Source organism: Zootoca vivipara, chromosome 2, assembly GCF_963506605.1.
Source record: "Zootoca vivipara chromosome 2, rZooViv1.1, whole genome shotgun sequence".
Taxonomy (NCBI): domain Eukaryota; kingdom Metazoa; phylum Chordata; class Lepidosauria; order Squamata; family Lacertidae; genus Zootoca; species Zootoca vivipara.
Window position 1 is genome coordinate 15,932,623 of NC_083277.1, and position 25,906 is coordinate 15,958,528.

The following is a 25,906-nucleotide window of genomic DNA, read 5'->3' on the forward strand; positions in this document are numbered from 1 at the left end:
AGCCTCACTAAACAGGGCTGCCTTGTATTGTTGATTGAATTAATCAGTTAAAAGGCACAAGGTCAATCAAATAAAAATGGGTTACTAGTCCTGAAGAATGCCAGGTGCCAAATCCCCAAACCTAAAGGGGTTACAAGATGCCAACAAGAGCAGTTTCTGGCAGACAAGCAACAGTAGAATCAGGTTGAAGGGGTGGCCAAGTACGCTGGTGCAGCTATAATTTAAACAGATATGCACTCACTGGAATGCATTGGTCTCAACAAATTGATTCTCATGAGAAAAGGAAGTCTAAAAAAACACTTTGACAAAGACCACTTGGACCCTGTGATGCTGAGCGTGCTAGTCGCTGTGGCTTGGAGACGAACATTCGCCTCTGCAGCTCCTGTTGCTGCAGTTCAGCTTCCTTCCTTCAGTTCACATTCAGCTTTCTCTGCACATGGCTGGGGAAATAGCATATGCGGACCTAAACCTTCAGGAAATGCCTTCCTATTCAAGGATTCCGATGCCACCTCCTTGCAGGAACTGCAGCAGTAAGTGGCTCACTTATTCATGTATTTTTATTTTGTGCAGGGTAATTAATCTGCAGGCGGGTTACAGAATCTGAGGTCCTCAGGTGTGTCTTGTGGGTCTCTGCTAATTCTTTTTTCCCCTTGCTGCCAAATGTAGTCAGTCACCTGGATAGTTTTCAGAGTGTTGCACCCTTCTTTTATTTTAGAAAATTAAACTTAAACTACAAAGGGTGGACATGCTAGAGGTTTACAAAACATGAACGGCATGGAGCGACTAGAAAGGGTTTTGTTTCTTCCTCTGCTTTGTATAATTCTCCAACCTTGAAGTTACCTAATAAAAATGATTGAAAGCAGGAAAGCTAAATGGAAGTATTCTTTTCCTTCACGCATTTAGGAAAGGGCTCAGTGATGCTTTGCCTGCAGAGGAATCCAGTTCATTTTTTTAAAAAAGTTTCAATTTTAAACATTTCAATAATTTTAAAATCATTTTAACATTTTGAAACTCGACTTCTTTCCCCCTCTTTCTCGACTTCCTTCTTTCTGTGGTTCCTTAAATTTATTTATTTTTATATTTTCTGCATATTCAAAATTAACTTAGTTTAATGATTTATTCACCTACTTTAAATGCATACCTGTATAAAACTGCAGGTTATTACAATAATCCTGCCAGTTTTCTTATTTGTTTACAGTTTGTAAATATCCAATAAACCATTTCCATTCTTTTATAAAAAGTTTGCTATCTTGATTTCTTATATTTCCGGGACGTTTCGCCATTTCTGCGTATTCCATAAGTTTTTGTATCCCTTCTTCCTTTACTGGGATGACTTCTTCTTCTTTCCATTTTTGGGCAAGTCACATTCTTGCCGCTGTAGTCGCATACATGAATAAATTTCTATACAGTTTGAGTAGTTCTTTCCTTATAATTCCCAAAAGAAAAAGCTTCTCCTTTCTTTCTTTTTTACAAATATTATTTTAAACATCTTTTTCAATTCATTATATATCATTTCCCAGTAAGCTTTAACCTTACTGCAGGACCACCACATATGATAAGAAGAACCCAGAAGGATCCAGTTCAACCCCTGGGTTCTTCAGGCAGGACTGCAAAATAATTTTGAAACCCTGCAGTGCCAATGCCTGTCATGACATAGACAAGACAGAACTCGAGATGATGTTCCCAGGCTCAAAGGGATTTATTTTAAGGCAAAAAGAAGTAAAGCAGCAGATAAAAACGAGCAGCAAAAAAAAAAAACCTAATTAAACATGAAAAGTCCAGAAGCTTAAAAATGGATTTACCTGGCACCAAAAAAAGAGCAAAGTAAGTGTTTGGTGACCCTCATTGGGGACAGAGCGTTTGGCAGTGGAGAAAGTCCTCTTCCAAGTTGCCACCCACCTCATCTTTTATTGTTGGGGCACCTAGAAAAAGGCCTCCTATGGCTCTGCAAGGTGTGAAGTTTGCATGTCCTCCTAGTTTCAAATGATAATGAAGTTCATTTTTTTATTTTTTTATTAAAACAATTCTTTTTTTACAAAACATTTTACATATAACATAAACAGGACAACAACAACACACAAACAAACATAGACACAGTTTTTGTGAGGGTTAAGTCGTCTTTCCAATTTTTTGCTATCAAAACCCTAGCCGCCGTGGTTGCATACATAAAAAGGGTTCTATGGGTTTTTTGTATTTGAATGGACATAATAACCTAACACATGGGTAGACAAACTAAGGCCTGGGGGCCAGATCTGGCCCAATCACCTTCTAAATCTGGCCCATGGATGGTCTGGGAATCAACATGTTTTTACATGAGCAGAATGTGTCCTTTTATTTCAAATTCACCTCTGGGTTATTTGTGGGGCCTGCCAGGTGTTTTTACATGAATAGAATGTGTGCTTTTATTTAAAGTGCATCTCTGGGTTATTTGTGGGGCATAGGAATTCCTTCACACACACACCCCAAAAAATAGTCTGGCCCCCCACAAGGTCTGAGGAACAGTGGACTGGCCCCCTGCTGAAAAAGTTTGCTGACCCCTGACCTAACAGAAAGGCTTCAGGTCTTTTTTAAATGAGAATTTAAAGATATTTTTAGTTCATTATATATTATATCCCAAAATTCTCTTAACACAGTCCCACCACATGTGTATAAAGGTACCTTGATAATGGGGTTTAAAGGGAAGCATCGACACTTTGTACTCAGGTGCAGGGCTTACCCACACTTACCTTTCCTCTGTGCTTTCCAGGCACAGTCTGTGCTATAAAGCTCCATGTCTGAGTGCTCCTTCTTTTGCCCTGGATATTTCCCCATGAAAACCTGCTCTTTAAAGCTGAATCAGTGCAAGCAGCAACCCACAGAAAAACTGAATTGCTGTTTGTTGTGCGTCAGGTTTAAAGGGGTTTTTTTGTGTGTGAGGAAGGCAAGAAAAGAGCACTCAGACATGGAGCTTTAAAGTTTGAAAATGTGCCTGAAAAGCAGGAGGGGTGGTGGTGGTGGTAAGTGAGAAGCCCACATACCTGTAAAAAAAAAAAAAGTTTGAGGGCCCTTCCAGGTAGGTATTTTACTGTGGATGTATTGACACAAGAATAGTGCCTCACTGGTGGAAATCCACCAGATCCATCAGTCTCTGAGGGGCAGACAATATTGCATAAACTGCCCTGCTGCCTTGGGGGAAGCTAAAGTAGCTGGAGAGACTGTGGGACTGTGGAGAGAGTATGGCAGTGATGAGAAAATTACTGACCGATAAAAAAGAGAGAGGTGGGTTTAGCCTGCCAGGCTTAGAAATGTACCATGACGCGGCTGCCTTGTTTGGATAAAAGATTGGTTAGAATTAAAAAATATGGATGTGTTAGATCTTGAGGGTGTTGGTCTGGGTTTTGGTTGGCACCTATACCTGCTGAAAGAAAAAATGGAGGTACATAACAAATTTTGGAATAATATTATAAGAAAATCTTGTATAAAATATGGGGGGGGGGGAACATCAAGGAATACTTGAGCCAAAAGTGCCGTGGTGGATATCACCTATGGAAGTGGTAGCTGTAAAGAGAGTAAATATGGGGGGAAATTGGCCGACATATAATGAATTACTAGAAGAGGCGGATGGAAAATTGAAATTAAAAGATTATAACAAAATTAAAGTATATTGCAATGTATGGCTACAATATTTTCCAATTAATCAAAGATTTTAAAAGGATATTAAAATTGGTTTCGAAAAAGAAATTTCCAAATTTGGCAAAATATTATTAGAGGGGAAAGATAAATATATAAAACAATTGTATGAACTATTATTAGAGTGGGAAACAAAAGATGAGTTGACAAAGGAAGGCATGATTAGGTGGGTGCGAGATCTGGGGAAGGTAATCATGTTGGGAAAATGGGAAAAATATGGAATCAGGACCTAAAATATATTTCAAATTATGAATTGAAAGAAAATGTATTAAAGATGCAACACCGGCAAAAATTGGCAAAGATGTATAAAGGAAGTAGTAATATTTGTTGGAGGTGTAAGGAAGAAGTTGGTACCTATTTACATATGTGGTGGCATTGTAAAAACATTAAAGAATTTTGGGAAGAATTATATAAAGAATTTAAAAAGATAGTCAAATACTCTTTCAAAAAATACCCTGAAATATTCCTACTGGGAATGCTAATGAAGAAATAAAGATAAGATGCATGCCACAACAGCTGGCAGACTTATCGCGAGAAATTGGAAGTGATGCAGTACCGAGCAAGGAAGATTGGCTTACAAAGTTGACAATATACCAAAACCTATCGATAAAAGCTGGAGTAATGAAAGGGTTAGGTGAAGAAAAAGCAGGAAAAGATTGGAAATTGTTTAAGCAATATTTATCGAAATGGATTGAAAGAGCCAATCTCTTAGCAGATGTATGAAGGGCCCAAAAAATATCTAAGGGAAAAGAAAAATTAAGTAAAAAGTTTGCATCAGAATAAGGAGATATAAACCAGAATATAGGATAGCTGGAAGTCACACACGGTGGAGGGTGGTGGAAGGGGTGGGGTGGAGGTAATTAATTTCTTTTTTGTATAAAATTTGTGTTTGTTTTTTCTTTATTGTCATAATCTTAATTTTGTATTGTTTCTTTTTATCTTAAATTGTTTATATATGATTTTGATTTGATTTTTGTGTATATTTATGTTTATGTTCATGTATGTTTATGTTGGAAAACATATCACTTAATAAAAAAGAGAGAGAGAGAAACCAATTCAGGAACCAATAACTTATATATTGATCGCTAATAATGAAAAATATGTTGTGTGATACACAAATGACATGAGCAAACTTGGTATACTTATTTGTATAACCTTTGTATAACCCAATAAATAAATAAAAAATACTATGGCAGAATGTCATAGCTTCGATCCAGAGAAAATTAGGTTTTCATAATTGCAAACGGAATTTTGTACTAAGAATCATAGGTTTGATCCATTATCCTTTATAATTTGTGTTAGTCTACTCACTGCATTCAATATTTTAGTTATGCAGTGTATAAATAAGTAATTGATTTGATTTAAGTTGATATTCTATCTATATTAGCTCAATTGCTAGCCTTTTTTAAAAAACAAAAACAAAAATGAAGGATCTCTTTTAGATCTTTTAGAACTGTACAAAAGCTTGTGTAAATTAAAACTGCCTGTAGCTACTGAATCCTGCACTTCTCATGCATTGTGAATGTCATATTTAAATAAAATACTTTGAGTGTAAAAAACAACCCCCAAACCCCCGACTTAGTATAGAACAAGGTTGTTTGTGCAAGCAGTAGATCCCATAGTTCATAATGTCACACCAGCATCAGTTGCAATCTCTTTACACTAAAAAGCATAGTTCTTTGATCAACTTTTAATTCTTACAGATGTTCATAAGTATAAACAGTGGCATCGAGTTGCTCTTGGGACTGCCTGCGCTGTGATTCTCCTCCTCACTCTGGCTGTAGTAACGCTGATAGTTTTGGGTGAGTAACTGAGTGCTTAATGTTGGTTTCTCCAAGAATATTTGCAACCCTGTGCAAGTCAACCCCCATTGAATTTAGTAGCATTTGCTCCCATGTGGGAATATGATTGCAGCCTGAATGTGTGAATACAGATAACATTTCCTGGCACAGTCCAGTAACAGTTGACCATCTTGGAGTCATCCTGGAAGGCTACTGTTACTCTGCTTTTCGTTAAAGGCACTGTAGCAGCTGGTGAATAGAAAATAGTGTGGTCATTTCAAACATATTTATTTATTCATTTATTTGAGAAACGGATTTGTATTCCATTTGTCCAAAATGTGTGGGTTAATTTGTGAAAACCATACACATAAAGACAGCATGACAATAAATAATATGATAAAATGCACACAACAACAAACTAAGCAGCAAAACAAGTACACACACACACACACACACACACAGAGAGAGAGAGAGAGAGAGAGAGAGAGAAAGCTCCAATCCTTTGCATATTTACAAGGATCAGAAATAAATTCCTCTGAATTCAGTACGATAAAAACTAGTTTCAGATCCAGCTGTGACTGTAACCTGCAACATGCTAGGTGGCCTCTGTTACCATGGAAGAATATATATAAAAAAACTTGCTGGATCAGACCAGTAGCCCATCTAGTCCAGAATCCTGTTCTCACAGTGGCCAGCCAGATGCCTGTTGGAAGCCCTCAAGGAGGACGTGAGGGCAACAGCACTCTTTCCTCCTGTGGTTTCCAGTAAGGTATTCAGAAGTAGACTGCCTTCAACAGTGGAGGGAGAAGATCAGGGTTTGCAGCCATTGATTGCCTTCTCCTCCATTGCTCTGTCTAATCCAAGACATCCGCATTGGTGACCATCACTGTCACCACAAATGGGCCATTTTATAAAGGCAATCTCCTCCAAACCACAAAGGGCTTTTAGGCAGGCAAAAAAGCACTGAGAAAATGCTCACTCACAGGGCAATATTTAGGGTAGAATGAAGAAGACTTCAGCCACTTTGCACTAAAGCCTCACACCTCCCTTGGAATGCTAAAGCATTGAAAGAAAATCAGGACAAAGAACAATTCATCAGAATGAAAGATCCTTCTCTTTCCCTCACTCCAAACAAGAATCTTAATAGCAACTTCAGCTTGGAGGGAGGACAAGGGAGAAAGGAAGAGGTCTGAAAATGGAAAAGGCTGGGTGGAATAAGATCAGATGAGGATAAGAAAGGAGTCTGCAGTAGTTAGATTTCTGTCTGTCACCGTGATCAAATTTAACTCTCAGGCAACCCCCGTATTCCACTCAGAAAGCAAAACTCCCTCTGCAGTTGCCCTTGTTTTTTGGGGGAAAGTCACCCTTTGAAGGGGGGGAAGCAAAATGAAAAATATAATCAATGCTGAGAAAATAAATTATGCATCAAATAAACCCTGGTTCTGTGGTCTGAATAAATTGTGGAGAAGTGTATTTCTTATTTTGCAACCCTAAGGGTTAGCTCTATTTCCCACCTCTGTATTTTTATTTAAATAATTAACCTTATTTTAATATTCCTATGAATACTCCTTGATGCTCTGCTTGTTTTACCCCAGTCATTGTGAGCAGCAAGATTTTCCACCATTTGATGACAGGTTGTTGTTGTGTTGTTGTTGTTTAGTCATTTAGTCGTGTCCGACTCATTGTGACCCCATGAACCAGAGCATGCCGGGCACTCCTGTCTTCCACTGACTCCCACAGTTTGGTGACAGGTTACAAGGTGCCAAACAGATGTATCCTTCATGAATTACATTTGGCCCTGATGTTGGGAAAGATTGAGGGCACTAGGAGAAGGGGACGACAGAGGACGAGATGGTTGAACAGTGTTCTCGAAGCCACCAACATGAGTCTGACCAAACTGCGGGAGGCAGTGGAAGACAGGAGTGCCTGGCGTGCTCTGGTCTATGGGGTCACGAAGAGTCAGACATGACGAAACGACGAAACAACAACACGTAACAAAACAAAATGAGCCGTTTCTTTTCCTGTGCAACAAACACAAACTGTATCCCACAGTTGCTCATAGCATCTTTTAATCCTAGAGCTGATATTCAGGATCAAATGCAACACTATAAAATGTATTTAGTTTTGCAGCCAAAAGAAAGACCAGAGGACGACAGCAGTAGCACCACTGACTTTGAATTTAAGCTACAGCTGAAACGCTATATGTGCAGCTCCCCAAGCCACAGCGGAACAGGTAACCTCAGTCACTTGTGGATGACTAATGCTTTGTTTATGTGTATCAGAAACACCATCTGGATGTCAGCCACTTGCACCTTCCAAATGAGATTTACTATTACACCACCATTTAAAAGTTCCAGTAGTTTTACTTTTAAAATGACACAGAATTCAGATGTGTTGACTTCCTCCTCCCAGAAGGGCTGCTCAAATTAATTCTCAACCTAAGTGATTATGCTGTGGTTGGCAAATGCCTTTTAATATATCTGTGATGAAAAGAACCTTGCAGGCTTCATTAACCTGCAAACCCCAGGAGAGCTAGTTCACATAGTGCTTCCTTCTATGTAATGACCAGTGTGCTTCTAGTTATGTCCAGGTCAGAAGGACTGCTAGGTTCACTAGCCTATGGTCAGTCCTTTCCCAGACATGTGGCAAGTCTCCACAGTCGACAAATGTTTCACTTATGCAAGTTATAGGCGTGTTGTGAATCAGGATCTTTAGATGTTGGTAATAGTGTATCTTGGCAGAGTTCCCTAGTAACTCTCACTCACACAGATTTTAAAAATGGAGATACAGTATTTATTAAGAGCACACACAATCAAAATATACACATTGTAAAACTCCAGTGAAAATAGCTCAGCAATACAGTGGTACCTCGGTTTATGAACACAATTGGTTCCGGAAGTCCGTTCATAAACTGAAGCGTTCATAAACTGAAGCGAACTTTCCCATTGAAAGTAATGGAAAGTGGATTAATCCGTTCCAGACGGTCCACGGAGTAACCGTTCATAAACTGAAGCGAACTTTCCCATTGAAAGTAATGGAAAGTGGATTAATCCGTTCCAGACGGGTCCGCGAAGTACTTAAACTGAAGCGTTCATAAACTGAAACATGGGTGTAATTGGTTCCGGAAGTCTGTTCATAAACTGAAGCGTTCATAAACTGAAGCGAACTTTCCCAGTAAAAGTAATGGAAAGTGAATTAATCCGTTCCAGATGGGTCCGCGGTGTTCATAAACCGAAAATTCATAAACCGAGGTGTTCATAAACCGAGGTTCCACTGTAATACGTAACTATTGACTTTGGTGGGGGTAGCTCAGTCACAATATGTACTAAATAACCCTAAGCTTTATTAAACTAACACACAATATACAGATAAGGAGCAAGCATACAAGGCGCAATATGTGACAGAGGGTGTAAAGTTCAGCACAACTCTAGCCTGCTCTCCCTCTCTGGGCTCACTTTGCAGCCTAGGCCTCAGCTATATGCAACTGGACCTGGAAGACCAGAGGGTGGTTTCTAAAACACAAAGAGAGGTCAAAAACAGATCTGAAGGCACAGACACAGACACACTCAAAGGTGGAAAGAGGAACCAGGTGTGGGGGCTACCTAACTTTCCTCTGGTAAACAGGATAGGATGACTGCTTTGGTGGACAACGCTGAATCATAGGGACTGTGGCGTGTTGAAACTGTTGCTGCAAGTAAAAACATGAGAGAGAGAGAGAGAGAGAGAGAGAGAGAGAGAGAGAGAGAGAGAGAGAGAGAGAGAGAGAGAGATTCCTGGATGCCAAGATCCATGTTTGGGGCAAAGTAAAGTGTGGAAATATAGGCTGTTAGTCATTTAAAATATGTCTTTCCAATTGCGTTCCCAAAAAGTGCCATCTTCCCTCAGCATAGGAAAAGATCCCACATTTCATAAGTTTAAAATGGTTCACTTACAAACTCTTTAAAGGTCAGGTTCATGTTCTTTTCCATACATCACTCAGAAAGACTGCACAGGCAGTAAACCTTAGTTTAGTTCCAAAGGGGTGAAAGTTCCTAAATTATTGGTATAGGAGCACATGATTGGCTTGTGAGTGTCATGCAGCCAGGCAAGAGCAACCAGCTTAGCCTCTTCACATGCTGAGTTCATCAGCAGTGAGTGGCATTGCGTGGGGAGGGCCAGAGGGGTGGTGGCCCCAGGTGCATTTCCTCCTCATGCAGCCTTGCAGCATCACAAAGGCAGTATGAAGTCAGGTTCCCATGTAGTTTCCACTCAAAAGAGGGGAAAATGCTTAACTAGCATCAGAGACTACTTGGGATTCTACATTTCTTACTTGAAACTCCTGGGAAGAAAGGAAGGACATTAATTTACTGAAATAAAGTTCCCTTTTGCAATGAGACATTTTGTAATATGTAATAAATTCTCAGATTCACCCAGGATGAGGGAAATAACAGCATCCATTTATGTACGGAAATATTCTGCCTCTTGCTTTCCCCCTCTACCACTAGAGGATGCCCCAAACTGCAAAGTATGCCCCAATGACTGGGAACTGCACAGGGACGCCTGCTACTGGAGCTCTCAAGAGAAAAAACCCTGGGCCGAGAGCCAAGATGACTGCAAAGGAAAGAATTCCACCCTGCTTGTGATTCGGGACCAGCAAGAGATGGTAAATAGGCAACTTATGAGAAAAGTCTAGCCAAATCCAGTGAAGCAAAGCCCACAAGAGACTTCTGGCCAGGGATGGGGGACCTGTGGTCTCTCAATTGGACTCCAGTTCCCATAAGTCCTAACCATCCGTGCTTTTTCCTCAACAGCACATGTAACTTTGCTCAATGACATTTGTATAGATATTGTACATTTTTAGAGGGCTTTACATGCATGATCCAATTGTAATCTTTAAAGCAACCTTGTTAAATGGTCAATATTATTTTGTTCCCTAGTGAACACTTGAGGCTCAGAGAGCAGTTTGCTTAAGGCCATCTAGTGTGTTCATGTTATGGCAGAGGTGAAATTCATAACAGGGACTTCCTGGTTCAGGCTTCATTCTCTTCACCCCTCCAGTGAGGTGTATAAAAAGTAGCAAAAAATGCACTTAAATTGCAATCAATCAGTCAAATCAATCAATCAATCAGTCAATCAATCAATTCAATCCCTTGAGCCTTGCTGTCAATCCTGCCTTGGCCTAAAAGCTGCTTTACCCAGCCACTGCTGAAATCGGGTACAGTGGTACCTCGGTTTACAACCACAATTGGTTCTGGAAGTCTGTACTTAACCTGAAGCGTACTTGACCTGAAGCGAACTTTCCCATTGAATGTAATGGAAAGTGGATTAATCTGTTCCAGACGGTCTGTGGAGTACTTAAACTGAAGCGTACTTAAACCGAAGTATGTGTGTAATTGGTTCCGGAAGTCCGTACTTAAACTGAACTTTCCCACTGGAAGTAATGGAAAGTGGATGAATCCGTTCCAGACGGTCCGCGGAGTACTTAAACTGAAGCGTACTTAACCCGAAGTATGAGTGTAATTGGTTCTGGAAGTCCGTACTTAACCTGAAGCGTACTTAACCTGAAGCGAACTTTCCCACTGAAAGTAATGGAAAGTGAATTAATCCGTTCCAGATGGGTCCACGGCGTTCGTAAACAGAGGCGTTCACAAAGGGAGGTGGTTGTAAACCGAGGTGTGACAGTATGCATCTCTACAATATTAAATATGCATTAGTTAAAATACATGCAGATTTGTACAGAAGGTCCTTAGACACACATAGAGGACCCCCTCCTTTACTCAGCTAAAAGGATTTCCAACTGAGTCAGTTGAAGATGGCTAAGGAGCAGGATGTGGATCAATGAAGCTGATGGAACTGAGCATGAGCTGTTAATACAATGGTCAGAATGGCAACATCCAGTGCTATTTTTCTTGAAAACTTGGTGCCTGAATTCATGGTGAAGACCTCCCCCTTGTTTTCTTATAATGGTAATGGTGCCCACCTGAGAGGTGCCAGAACTGAAGTCCAGCAAATTCCGGCTGAAATAAAGCCCTGGCAACATCCTTGTCTCTTCCATTATAGGCAATCATAAAGAATCTGGCAAAGGAAACCCACTATTGGTTGGGACTCACAACAGCCAAACTCTCTGAAGAGTGGACCTGGGAATGGATTGATGGATCCCCCTTCAAGGAAGAACTGTGAGTAGTTCCAGGTGTGCACAGAATAAATGTAATTTCTGTGAAAGGGGCACCAATCATTGGAGGGTTTTTGTTTGTTTTTTTTATAAAAAAAGCATTTTTATCGATTTACATTAGCAAAGAAGCATAGACCTGATGATGTAAATAAAGCACAGAAATAAAAAGAGGGACTCCTAAACTATGTAACAGAATGTCCCAGCCTTCAAATCAATGCATACACAAAGGGTGAAATACCAATATAAATAAAAGAGGTGTCTTTACTGATGCCAAGGTATAAATTGCATATTCCCTTTGTCCCAAGACTCTTTGTGACCCCATGGACCAGACCACGCAAGGCACTCCTGTCTTCCACTGCCTCCCACTGTTTGGTCAGACTTATTTTGGTGGCTTCAAAAACACTGTCCAACCATCTCGTCCTCTGTCGTCCCCTTCTCCTAGTGCCCTCCATCTTTCCTAACATGAGGGTCTTTTCCAGGGAGTATTGGAGCCTCAGCTTCATGATCTGTCCTTCCAATGAGCACTCAGGGCTGATTTCCTTCAGAATGGATAGTTTTGATCTTCTTGCAGTCCATGGGACTCTCAAGAGTCTCCTCCAGCACCATAATTCAAAAGCATCAATTCTTCGGCGATCAGCGTTCTTTATGGTCCAGCTCTCACTTCCATACATCACTACTGGGAAAACCATAGCTTTAACTATATGGACCTTTGTCGGCAAGGTGATGTCTCTGCTTTTTAAGATGCTGTCTAGGTGACCAGCAGGGTTGGTCTAAATTTGCACATCTGACTACAGAAGTTTATTATCAGAAGTGGTGGACAAATACTATCCATAAGCGCTGAGAGAAAATAGCTCACCTCTTGGTTTTCGAAGGGAAAGGTTTTGATGTGAGAATGAAAACAGTATCGTGATAACAACTAATCATTTCCTTTATTTTGCAGGTTTTCAGTATCGGGCAATGCTGAAGGAAAGAGCTGTGGGGTAATGGTGCAAAATGGTGTTCATTCTGATTCTTGTAGTACTTTATCTAACTGGATGTGCATGAAAGCAGCTTTCCAAATATAAGCACAAAATGGGGTCAATGTTGGAAGTAAGAAACCATCTCATTCTGAACAATGACTTGGCCACAGACTTCTTGCGCTGCTTGCAAGATCTCCTCCAGCCCAGAATTGTATACAGGAAGCCAGAAGCCAGAAGCCCTGGTAATAACTTGTATATTATGGGTATGGTTTTATGCCCCAAATGGGCAATTGTCATAAAATTCAAACTTTTGCTAGTATATTGGAACAAAGGCAGCCAGTTTGTCAGTTCCCTTGAGTTCCCTTCCATTGATTTATATTAATATAATAGTATTATAATGCAATTAAGTGAAGAATCTGTAGCCAAAGGCAAAGGGGACTTTACCAGATATTAGGTAAAGGTAAAAGGTAAAGGTAAAAGGTAAAGGACCCCCTGGAGTCAAAGGTGACTATGGGGTTTCAGGCCAAGGGAGCTGGTGTTTGTCCACAGACAGCTTTCCAGGTCATGTGGGCAGCATGACTAAACCGCCATTTACCTTCCCGTCGCAGCGGTACCTATTTATCTACTTGCACTGGTGTGCTTTCAAACTGCTAGGTTGGCAGGAGCTGGGACACATCAACAGGACCTCACTCTGTCATGGGGATTTGAACCGCCAACCTTCTGATTGGCAAGTCCAAGAGGCTCAGTGGTTTGGAACACAGTGCCACCAGCCTCTTCACTCAGGGAATGACTAATCTAACAAATGAAATGATGATTTGCACCCCCATCAGTGCACTGTCTGTTTTTATTTTATGTTTCTTTGGCTGGGAGTCAGAAAGATTGATAGCATCTTGGGAGATAGATTAAGCCCCCAAATTGCATATCCTGCTGCCCCCCAAGCAGGCCAACTGAAGACTCACTGTGGAAGATTGTTGTGAGGTCCCAACACATCGAGGCTTTGCAGCCTCAGTTGGTCTTAGATGTTTCCTTCTGTGACCTGCCAGGTAATTAATACAAAGACTCCAAGCAATTCAGGACATTTTCCAAGGTGACTTCTTTGTCACTGTCTCTGCTGTTATTTACCGTATTTCCTTCTCCCCACTTTTATCTCCCCCTCCCCAAGCAGCACAGGCCCCTTTTCCAGCATCCTCCTCTCCATCCCTTTCGCCCAAAGTCTACAATTTCTCCCCTTCACTGCTGCCTCTCTCCTCTCCCTTCGCCCCGCTTCTCAGTTCCCCTCCTCTCCGTCCTTTTCCTCCCCTCTCTCGGCAGCTGCCTCTTCTCGCTATCCTCCAGCCAACATCCCCGAAGCCATCAGGGGGAAGGGGAGGCCATCGGCAAAACCTCTCTCAAAGAGAGCAGCCCGGGAGCGCAAGGCAACGTCGCACAGCCTGTCCGCCACTCCCAAACCTTCCCGGGGCTTCGGGGGAAAGGGGAGGCTGCTGGCAGAGCTGCGTGGCTCCCCCACCCCCAAAGAGCAGCCCAGGAGCATGGGGCAATGTTGCACAGCCTGCCCACCACTCCCAGACCTTCCCGGGGCTTCAGGGAAAAGGGGAGGCTGCCACCAACCCGGCAACTAAAGAACCTGGAACTCTGTGCATCTCTGCTAAAGCGCCGTGAAGGAATTCACAGCAGGGTGGGGCAACGGCATGTGCCGCACTTGGGCGATTCGGCTCCAGAAACCACACAGACATTTCCCCTTACTTTTCAGGAGGAAGAATACAGTATATTAATATTTGATGATTTGGCACAAAATATAAGGAAAAATGATTGAATACAAGGAATAAAAGTGGGGCAGCAAAACTATAAACTAAAAACATTTGCGGATGACTTAGTATTAACTTTAGAACAACTGAGAGAGAGCATACCAGAAGTGATAGAAAAGATAGCCAGATGTGGAAAACTAGTTGGCTTCAAATTAAACAAAGGAAAAACCAAGATGATGGTAAAATATATGGACAACTAAACAAAAATTGATCTGGAAACCATGTGTGGGTTGAATTTATAATTGACCCGCCTAACGACAAATAATTACAATTGCAACAAATAAAGGCTTGACATATCTTGCTTTGCATGTCATGCATCTATCTCATATATTGGTTTCACATTTTAAGTTGCATTACTGAAATAATGCACTTTTCGACGATATTCTAATTTCACCTGTACATAACTTCTTAAAAGACCTTTTACCCAAATAATCAATTTTGCTATTTTTCAAAAACTTTATGATAAATAAACACATTAGTAAAAAGCCTTGAATCTAGATAAAAGCAAACTGAAATTTACACATCCTGCACAGAAATTGGCTCTTCTCCTCAGGGTATAATGCTCTTTCCAAGGAAATGTAGTCGTCTTCGCAACTCTAATAACCATCTGAAATAGAAGAAACAATTGATGGATTTCTAGCATAATGGTATAAAAAAAATCTCATCTGTCTCCTGGGAAATCTCTATGTGGGACAAGAAGCTACAGTTAGAACTGGGTATGGAACAATTGATTGGTTCAAAATTGGGAAAGGAGTACAACAAGGCTGTATATTGTCTCCCTGCTTATTTAACTTATATGCAGAATTCATCATGCGAAAGGCTGGACTAGATGAATCCCAAGCCAGAATTAAGATTGCCAGAAGAAATAACAACCTCAGATATGCAGATGACACAACCTTAATGGCAGAAAGTGAGGAGGAATCAAAGAACCTTTTAATGAGGGTGAAAGACGAGAGCGCAAAATATGGTCTGAAGCTCAACGTCAAAAAAACTAAGATCATGGCCACCTCATGAGAAGAGAAGACTCCCTGGAAAAGACCCTGATGTTGGGAAAGATGGAGGGCACTAGGAGAAGGGGACGACAGAGGATGAGATGGTTGGACAGTGTTCTTGAAGCTATGAACATGTGTTTGACCAAACTGCGGGAGGCAGTGGAAAACAGGAGTGCCTGGCGTGCTCTGGTCCATGGGGTCACGAAGAGTCGGACACGACTAAATGACTAAACAACAACATTAAAAAATCCACGAATCATCAACTTGTGCCCTTTCTACTTAGTTAACAAATGGCTAGGTTCAATGTAGAAGACCAATGTCTCTGCTTACGATTTTTTGTTCTCTGCTTGGTGACAGATTTCAAGATTCATTATAAAGTATGAAATTTCTAGCTGATGTTATGCAAAGATCAGGTTGAAAGTGTGAAAGAGCACTCTTCCCAACACACACCAGCTTTGGTATAAATTTGTTTCCATACATACAATTTGCTGCCATTCCATCTAGAAATAGTATCCAGGTCATACAATGGAAAGGCTTAGCTAGGAATGTCAGAGAATTGTGACAAAAACAGAAAAGCAAGCAGAAACTGTGGCGGCTCTGTGGTCAGAGAATCAACTGAATACAATCAGAATTTGTTCACCTGATTGTTGTTGCCGTCTTGATGTCCACAAATGGTATGTCATTAAATACTTTCTTACATTGTTTTGATGTTTCCTTTACAGAGAAACGAATGCAAGTTGTGCAAACTATGTTAAATAGTAGACAGTGAGGTGAATATTGTAGCATTAGAAGGAAATCAAACAGCAGCGGAATGGAAATAGTGCTGATTGTGATTAATATGGGCCAGAATGGAAATTGCTGGTTTCTTACCCCCTGGGACTTACCATAATTCCTCTTGGCATATGACTTTTCCTGCTGTACAGTTTTTATTCCTCATATACTCATCAGGGTGACTGCAGATCCACTTTATCGGTATGTGGCAACGGGAGGCAATATCAAACTCCTTGCTTAGATATGTACAGTTTCCACTTCCTTTCACCACCAACCTGCAACACAAGACGGAAAAGTGAGATGGGCAAGCCAGGTTGGCCGCTCTGTCTTGTATGGGTGTGACAGTGCCATAAACTATGTAGCCAATAATCAGATCCATTACAAATGGGAGCTTAGTTCCAGATCATCACTATTTCTTAACTCTCCATCTCTCTGCCTCCCTAATGAAACCACCTGTAACATTATGGAGAGATCTGATCCACGGATAAGCTGCAGCACTGTGTGGTTTTGTACTTTGCTTGTATGACAGATGATCTGTACTTGACATTTTGTATTGTTTCCTTTGTTTTCACTGTTTACTGAAAAATCAATAAAATACTTATGCTTTTACTAGAACCTTCCCCAATGATTGTTCCACAGTGTCAGGGATGTCGTTGGCTACCCTTGAGTAACGACGCTCCAAGCCACCATGTCTTTAAGACTTTTATTGTGCATATTATATACAGTGCAAGAGCTTCACAAAAACATGTCTACTCAGTCTGTGTCAGATTCTCTCAACGGCGCTTTTTGGCTCATCCCCCAGCAGAGTAGTTTGGGGACCCCAAATCTCTGCCCCCTGCATTTGCAGGACGTCACGCGCCTCAGTTCTAGGGTGAATTTGAAAGGATGCCCCTCTGATGCCTCCCTGCTAGAAACCTCTGCTGGCCCCGCCTCCCTTGCTGGTATCACGGGCTGTAGGCCTGAGCCCTGCACCTCTCTGCTCACTTCCTCCTTCCTGTCTCCTGTGTCAGTTCTTGGAGGCAGCATATGACTCACCATCAGGGTCCATCAACAGCCTTGTTCTCCATCAGTCTGCCTAATTCCCTGCTAAAGTTGTCTGTCTTGTGGGAGTGGATTCCATAGTTTGTAAATGTCCCACCTTTCAGCTTAATTGATTGACCTTAAGAATTATGAGAGTGGGAGAACAAGGATTTCTCCTTGCAGGAGCGTCTTCACCCCCATCCTTCAGCCCGGAGGTCCAGCTCCAAGGGCCTTCTGGCGGTTCCCTCACTGCGAGAAGTGAGGTTGCAGGGGACCAGGCAGAGGGCCTTCTCCTTAGTGGTGTCCACCATGTGAAACGCCCTCATATCAGGTGTCAAATAAATAAACAACTATCTGACTTTTAGAAGACATCTGAAGGGAAACATCCCATACGTTTAGGGACGTATGGGATGTTTTATTATGCTTTTAATGTTCTACTGGAAACTGTCCAAAGTAGCTGGGGAGGTCCAGCCAGGTGGGTAAGGTATAAGTAATATTATTATTGGATGAGGCCAAAGGCCTGTGAGTGCAAGAGCAATTCCCCACACCTGCCATTCCCAGCTACAGTGGCATGAGAACATAGCCAATGTAGGTAGGAACCAATGACAGTCTTATTCTCCATGAATTTCTCTAAACCTCTCTTAAAGAGAAAACTTTTCTCTATCTACTTTCTCCACATTGTACATAATGTTATGCACAGCTGGGCTGCCCCCTGCTACTTGATTTCTCCCTAATCTAAAATGTTGCAACCTTTCCTCACAGGAAAACCTACTCCCACCCCCCCGAACATTTTGGTTGCCCTTTCACAAACCCTTTCCAGCTCCACAAATTCTTTTTTCAGGTAGGGTGTTTTAATATTATGTAGGGAGCCACCCAAATTGGATAGGGAAACCATGCCAGATGGGTGGGGTATAATTATTTATCATCATCATCCCCATCCACTTTCTCCACACCAGAGGTAGTTCAAGAACATTAACTGGAGTTTGTTGGCAGTGTGGATGGTTTCTGTGTGAATGGTCAGAGGTGAGAAACCCCCGACATATAAGGAAGGTTACCGAGAGGTTTATGCTTTGAGTGCAATTATGATTCCTTGAAGTTCACATTCTGGACTGATTTTTTATTACAGATTCAGGTTTGGGATCAACTCACAATACCCAACATGGTTCCTGTTTAGTCCCAATTCGGAGAAGAACAAGGATGACTCACGTGTTACTGTATTCTGATCCATCTGCCCATATCCAGGTATCATTGAAGCCCTTCCGGAGGCCAATCCAATGGCCAGCGCCCTTGAACCGGAGCATGAACACCTGGTTGCAAACACACAAACAGTTTAGAGCAGTGCCTCCGAATGAGTCTTCCACCTCAAATAATGCCACTTGTGGGAGAAGAACAAGACGTGGGCATTGAGACTGGAGATGCAAAGAAAGTGAGGCTTAGATAGCAGAAGGAAAGCTTTGCTGAAAAGGGAGGAAGGAGGTTCAAGGAGGAGAGGAAAGTGGCTGGGATGGGGAACTTGCGGCCCTTGAGATTTTGTTGATCTGTAGTTCCCATTATGGCTGCAAGATGGATAATTTGTGTGCATCAAGATTCAGGTAGGTACCCGTGTTGGTCTGACACAGTCGAAATAATAATAAAATTGTCCAGTAGCACCTTAAAAGGTAAAGGGACCCCTGACTGTTAGGTCCAGTCACGGACGACTCTGGGGTTGTGGCTCTCATCTCGCTTTACTGGCCGAGGGAGCTGGCGTACAGCTTCCGGGTCATGTGGCCAGCATGACTAAGCCGCTTCTGATGAACCAGAGCAGCGCACGGAAACTGCGTTTACCTTCCCGCCGGAGTGGTACCTTTTTATCTACTTGCACTTCGTGCTTTTGAACTGCTAGGTTGGCAGGAGTTGGGACCAAGCAACGGGAGCTCACCCTGTCACGGGGATTCGAACCGCCAACCTTCTGATCGGCAAGCCCTAGGCTCTGTGGTTTAACCCACAGTGCCACCCGCGTCCCTAGTAGCACCTTAGAGAACAACTAAGTTTGTTCTTGGTATAAGCTTCCGTGTGCATATCTGAAGAAGTGTGAATGCACACGAAAGCTTATACCAAGAACAGTTGGTCTCTAAGGTGCTACTGGACAATTTATTTTTTTATTTTTGTTTGCATCAAGTTATGAGAAAGCCAAGTTACCTCACAGATTCTCTTTATGTTTCCATAGTGCTGTGCAGGAGATAATTCTCACAAACATTTATACATTTGTTGGTCTCACCCTTTCCAGCTTACTCTGAATCGCAGCCAGAGAAGAGCCCTGGGAAATGCAAAAGCTCTGGGCAGAAGTCCAGTTTCTTTCTTCTTCTGAGAAAAAGTAACACTTCCCCTCATAGCCAATCCAGCCAGCTGGACATGCTGGTCCCCAAACAGCACAGTTATTCACTTCAGGGGAAGTCCGGTTGGATTTTTCCCCTGCAAGAGAGAGAAAGTTCTGGTGTGAACTGGGATCTGCACATAACATTGGTCCATTTCAACCTCTGCCTGGCAGAGTGGGCAAAGAAGGAACCAATAAGCAGCTCTTGTGGCTCCTGGATTCAGATGCTTCTGGGAGAGTGGAATGGGAAGTAGCAGTAGAGGAGTCACACAACTTGGGGGAGCTTTGTTGCTCAGTGGAAGAGCATCTGCTTTGCATGCTGAAGGTCCCAGGTTCAATCTCTGGCATCTTCAGTTAGAGCTGGGAAAGATCCCCTCCAAAATAATAATATAACAATAATTTATTATTTATATCCCACCCTTCTGGCTGGCTTTCCCCAGCCACTCTGGGTGGCTCCCAACAGAATATTAAAAACACGATAAAACATCAAACATTAAAAACTTCCCTAAACAGGGCCAAAGGCCCAGAGGGCCATTGGCAAGAGCATGGATAATACTGATTTAGCCAAAGGCAGCTGTTTTCCTAACAGCTGCTGCTTTGTGCGAACTGGCCATTAGAAGCCAAAGTGCTGATGGCAGACAGAGGTCATGAATGGGACAGACATAGAAAGAAGCACTAAGGAAACAGGCAGGAAACTCACCTCTCAGGACAGCAAGAACACTGATGGTGATGATGATGACGATGATGAAGATAATAATGAATGCAATTAAGAAGGGAGGCTTAGGCGTGATTCTTTTACAGTGATAATTATGGTGACGCCCTGAAATCAAATTAACACACACAAATAATGGTCTTGATTTACCATTGCTAGGGAAGAAGTAAGAACACAGATCTCACCTACAAGGGGTGTTTCACATGTAGCAACATCAACACACACTCTCTCTCACACACAAAATAAACTAAAACCTCCATGGCAAACTGGGTTGCTAATACCAGAACTCTTGGTATTATTGCAATATCTATTTCTTTTTAAAACAATATATATATATATATATATATATATATATATATAAACTTAGACTGTCAGCCCAGCCTACACATGAAAAACTTAAATACTGTCCACTCCAAACAATCAGAAAAATATTGTTTCTATTCTATTCACTGAACTTCTTGAAACTTAGCACTGAAGGGGTTGATTCTGTATTCATAGGTTTGTAGAACAATAGGATTAAGGTCTTTTTCTCAACTCTGTTCATGTTATAACATTTTTGCTGTGAAGAAGAGGCATGTGATCTCTGCTGAGTCAAATTCAGTTTTGAGAACTGCAAAAGTAAACCAAGCATCTGTGATAATATCTTGTAGGCAGACAAACTGCCCAATAATCTTACAAAAACCTCTGGAAGAGCATGACATTGTGAATGGATTGATGGAATTTATTTACCAAAAAATTTAAACTTATACAACCTTATTCTACATAATTAAAAAACTAATCTTTATTTCATGATGGAATAACCTTTGGATGGTAATACATTTTCCTCAAAAAGCATTTTATTTAAAAAAATCCAATTTAAATCAAAAAAATCCATTTTTAATATATATATTTTTAAAAATCATTGATTTTTATCCAACCTGGTTTTTGTTTAGCCAAATTAGTTAACAAACATGGATCTTTGTTTAAGCAAATAACATATGCTGTAATGTTATTGTTTCAGTTGAATAAATCTATTTAAATTGTTATTATTAAGGTAATGATTATTTTTCTCCTTCCTAAGTACAACAGAAAAGTTGTCCAAATATGAATGATTAACCTATTAAACTAGGGATAAAAAAAACTAATATGAAAAGTTGTTATTCTAAAAATCTTCATCTACTAGCATATTAAAGTTATACCAGCAAGAATTAGTCTTTATGTAGAAAACTATGATTTAAATCAAGCCTTACTGACTAGTGATTTAAATCGTGATTTAAATCAGTTTGATTTAAATCAAATCCACCCTGCTTTTTGGCATTCAGGAATTTGGAGTTGGTATCTTAACTTGCCAGGTCATATTTGCATTTGTTGGCGACTGTCCTAGCTCTTTTCCCTTTTGTCTAATTTCACACAAAATCTTTTTGTATTTTCTCCTGTCTCTCTTTTAAAGTCACGAGTTATGTTGTATAAAGTAACCTCTTATATATGCTTTACTTTCCTCCCATACCATACATATTTCTGTACTTTGATCTAAATTATTCTCAAAGAATTCTTTTAATTTGGAGTTGGAACACATTAGCCAGCAGCCTTTGGACACCCAGACAGTCAGATTCTTACGGAGATATGAGTGACAGCCCCTCCCCCTCCCCATAGGAAGGCTTGGAGGCTACAGCTCACGGACGGATGGCCACATCTAGCTCATCCGCAAAGCAGATGTTAAACTGGGCCGGCGATCCTGGGGTTCATCCATTGGGGGCAAGAACTGATCTCTACTAGGAGTAGCAAGAAGGGAAATGGGGATAGACCCTTGCCAAAATAAGACTCAGAAAGAGCAATCTATTATCTATAGCTGAAGAATTCAGCTGGCCCTACAGTCCATCTACGGAACAGAGAGGCATCTTCAACTATCTAAGGATATGCAGAAGACATCTCCCTGGCCTTTCCAATGTGACTCACCTTCAATCCTTTTCAGTATATCTGAGGCAGGATGGACAGAAAATGATGCAAAGACAGATGCCTCAACCCCTGAAGTCCAGCTCAGCCCTCAGCTGTTTTCTGAGATCTTACCAAGCACTGACCATACGCTTTCAAGTTCACAGACATACAAGCTTGAAACAGAACTTGAATACTAAGCAGAGCCAAAGCTCTCCAGATGCTGCAGTAGCCAAAGATGACCTTTTGTGCTCATGTGGACTCCCCTGCCATTGCCAATTGCTTTTCTGGTCATCATGCTGCAGCAATTTACAGTCATACCGTGTTTACCACATTTTAAGACACCGTCTTATATTTATTTTACTCAAGAAAATAAGCCTAAGGCTTATTTTCGGGTGTGTGTGTGTGTGTGTCTTATTATTATTATTATTATTATTATTATTATTATTATTATTATTATTACTGTAAGTACCCCTCCTTACCGTGGCCAGCATTGCTGCTGCTGGGTCCCGCTGGCTCAGGGCGCACAGCACGGAGGACGCCTCTGGCCAAAAGTTTAAGGGGGGGGTGTCAGGAAGTTCCATTTGGCAGGGTGGGGGGAGTTGGAGGGAGACGCCACTGACCGGGCTCATTGCCTCTTCTCATTGGCCAGCACCGGATTGAAGAAGCTTCCCAGGGTGGTGGTTGGGGGTGGGGAAGAGAAAGAGGGAAAAGGTGTCGGCAGGGAGAGAAAACACGCGAGTCCTCTCCCCTTTCTTTCCTGCTTAGCCGGCCTATGGGCATTTTACAGGAACAAACAAAGTGAAAAGAAAAAAGAGGCAACGAGCCCGGTCAGGAGCGTCTCCCTCCCTCCAACTCCCCCCCCCCGCCAAATGGAACTTCCCGACACCCCCCCCCCCTTAAACTTTTGGCCAGAGGCGTCCTCGGGCCCCATTCCCACCTTCGCTGCTGGGCGCCTGCAGGTAGACTTATGTCTTATTTTGGGGGTATGTCTTATATTTTAAAAAAATTTTAAATCCTGCCATGGCTTATTTTATGACTACGGCTTTAAAAGGGGGAAACACGGTACCTTACGTTACGTCCGCTGCGGGTTACGATCTTTCGGGTTCGAACCCGGAAGTACTGGAACGGGTTACTTCCAGGTTCGGCACGCGCGCATGCGCAGAACCGCTAAATCAAACTTTGTGCATGGGCAGAAGTGCCAAATAACAACCCGCGCATGTGCAGATTGCGAATGCTGCGGGTTGCGAACGTGCATCCCACACGTTTCACGTTCGCAACCCGAGCATCCACTGTATTTAAATCTTCATATCCTTTGTAACCAAAAGGCTTAGCTATATTAAAACCCACCTTCTGTTTAACCACTTATCTGGTTGCTATAGGGAAAGAGGAATTGTGTGCCGATAAATGGGCTGTGAGCTGCTGGAACGGGGGCAGGTAGCTTCCTCTTTCCATTTACGTGTACACTAGGCATGGGAGATAAGGACAGGGGGGAGGAGGGGCCCCAGCATAGAAACATCATGACTGCCAGATGGGAGCCCTCCATTTGCCCTTTGGGCAACTGCTTGTGTTTCTATGCTGGGCATGGAGGGAACAAAAGCTACCCATTCCAAGCCCAGCAAAGCAGTCAAGGGGACTTTTAATCTCACTATTCTTCAGGCATCCCTCTGTATTTCTAAGCTGCTTGAAACGAAAGTGTTTGAATTGCCATTTGCTCTGATTGAGCGCTAGAGAGCAGTTTTACCCAGGGGGAAGCAGTTGGACAAGAGAAAGCATAGATAAGTCCCGAGATGCAAATTATTATTAATAATAATAATAGTTGTTGTTGTTGTTGTTGTTGTTGTTACTGTTACTCATTTTATTATTTATATGCCGCCTATCTGACTGGGTTGCCCCTGTCACTCTGGGCAGTTCCCAACAGAATATTAAAAACATAGCAAAACATCAATCATAAAAAAAACTTCCCTAAACAGGGCTGCCTTCAGATGTCTTCTAAAAGTCAGATAGCTGTTTATCTCCTTGACGTCTGATGGGAGGGTATTCCACAGGGCAGGCACCACTACCAAGAAGGCTCTGTGGTTCCCAGTAACTTTTTTAAAGGCTCTCTGAATACTGTCATTCTGGGAGTTTTTTTTCCCCACTTCAGAAAAGTTAATGAAATGCAAAGATGCAAATGAGTGGCCTGGTGCTTGTATTAATAGGGTTGCAAAAGTAAAAATAAAAAAGGGAATCTGGGGTGACAGAGGGACATGAAACAGAAAACCTTTAACATAATATATAAAGGATATATATATATATATATATATATATATATATATATATATATATATCCTTGGCTACTGATGCAAAAGACACTAGATTTCAAAATTTGATTTTGCTCCAAAGCAGAGAGATTGAGGCAATCTTTTGGCTAATATTTTTGCAGGGCTTAATAAGGATAATCCTTCAAACATGAAACACTTGTTTATCTCAAGTTTATACATTCCAGCATCTGTATATAAATACATCTGAAAAACAGGCTCACTTCAGTTAAACAAATCCTAAGAGGACCTGCAAGAATGTGGCCAGAGCTCTGCAGAAAACCACACCAGTGTGATGCCTGCAGAAATTTCCACATGACTCTTGCTCAGACAGACCTCCAAGGAGAATGCGCAAAACCTCTAAACAGCTTACAAGAAAGTCACATTACCAATGAAAACATTTAGAAACAATTAATTAATACATTTAAAAGGAAATTACATGTTTTTACTACTTGTTTTTAACTGTTCTCATTGCTTAGAGGTTTTGTTACAATCAAGCAGTGTATAATTTTTCAGCAATAAACTGAAGAGAGACAGCCAACTATTTTTAGAGGGCGTGATCATTGATTGGAAATCAGGAATATGGGTATGTCAGATATTCCAAACTGATTAATGAAGCATATAAACATTACACACACACGGGCTGCCATACGTTTGGAAATTTACAGACATTTGTTAAAGATTTGTAGGCTGTCTGTAAATGCCAACTACACCAGTTGGACTTCAGCAGAGTAAGCGCAGGCACAGCGTAAACTCCTTGGTCGCAGTTGAAGGCAAGTAGCTTGACACAGGAACTCACTGCCACTAGTACTGAGTAACTATATACAGGTTTATTTACAAGAAAATAACAAACAGTACAGAGATCAGTAATCCTAATTCCAACATCTCCACTAACTCTCCACAACTTTCTACACAGAGCACATGTCTTTATTGTTCTCTTCACCAATCAACTGGCTGTTGCTAGGTTACTATCTCTGGGCAGAATTTCAGCTGCGTGCAAAGCTGAGACATTCACCAGGTGCTTAATTGAGTGGTGTGTTGAGCTGCACGTTCACATAGAGAGGCCAAATCTCTAACAACATTGCCAGTATTTGGCCTTTGAAAATTGCTTCTGGCTGGAAATTTTGGAACCAGTTTTAAATGTCCGGGGAAACCCGGGCGTATGGCAACCCTTCGGCAATTATCTGCATACGAGGAGGCATGACGAACAGTTGTATCTCAGTGGCTCAGCATGGACTTTGCATGCAAAAGGTCCCTGGTTCAAATCCTGGCACCTGCTGTTTTACTGGGAGAGACTCAGGGTTGAAACCCTGCAGGGCTGCCGTTTGCTAGTGTTGGTAATACTGAGCTAGATGGACCAGTGGTTTGACTTGGCAGAAGTTAGTGTCCTACGTGTGCATGTACAGTACATCTATCGCAACAAAGGACCAGGTAATTGAGCAAGAATTAAGAGGTGCAGGAATTTATCATTTGCATCAACAG

At 41.6% G+C, this 25,906-nt stretch overlaps 2 protein-coding genes across 3 annotated transcripts in view; one reads left to right on the plus strand and one right to left on the minus strand.

Moving 5' to 3' along the window:
• The first annotated feature begins 364 nt into the window (after positions 1 to 364).
• LOC118081066 (killer cell lectin-like receptor subfamily B member 1B allele A) lies at positions 365 to 12,678 on the plus strand. Its single transcript, XM_035107207.2, has 6 exons — positions 365 to 530; positions 5,373 to 5,471; positions 7,573 to 7,683; positions 9,935 to 10,092; positions 11,490 to 11,605; positions 12,542 to 12,678. The coding sequence occupies exons 1-6, from the start codon at positions 437 to 439 to the stop codon at positions 12,663 to 12,665; spliced, it is 702 nt and encodes a 233-aa protein (XP_034963098.2). The 5' UTR covers positions 365 to 436; the 3' UTR covers positions 12,666 to 12,678.
• Positions 12,679 to 14,836: 2,158 nt separating this feature from the next.
• The window catches only part of LOC118081068 (C-type lectin domain family 2 member F-like), a 28,740-nt gene continuing 17,670 nt past the window's right edge, over positions 14,837 to 25,906 (minus strand). For both annotated transcript variants that reach the window (XM_060271209.1, XM_035107214.2), the window contains 5 exons: positions 20,202 to 20,321; positions 19,406 to 19,599; positions 18,355 to 18,455; positions 16,242 to 16,403; positions 14,837 to 14,972 (listed from right to left, as the gene is read on the minus strand). In XM_060271209.1, the coding sequence (XP_060127192.1) occupies position 14,972; positions 16,242 to 16,403; positions 18,355 to 18,455; positions 19,406 to 19,599; positions 20,202 to 20,321 (578 nt within the window). In that variant the 3' untranslated portion in view covers positions 14,837 to 14,971. The remainder of the gene's footprint in view (positions 14,973 to 16,241; positions 16,404 to 18,354; positions 18,456 to 19,405; positions 19,600 to 20,201; positions 20,322 to 25,906) is intronic.

What these genes read in the sequence shown, in the direction of transcription:
- LOC118081066 (XM_035107207.2), top strand. Translation starts at nt 437, where the DNA reads ATGGCTGGGGAAATAGCATATGCGGACCTAAACCTTCAGGAAATGCCT. An exon ending in AGTAACGCTGATAGTTTTGG is followed by an intron (nt 5,472 to 7,572) that starts GTGAGTAACTGA and finishes AAATGTATTTAG; the next exon opens with TTTTGCAGCCAAAAGAAAGA. An exon ending in TTCGGGACCAGCAAGAGATG is followed by an intron (nt 10,093 to 11,489) that starts GTAAATAGGCAA and finishes CTTCCATTATAG; the next exon opens with GCAATCATAAAGAATCTGGC.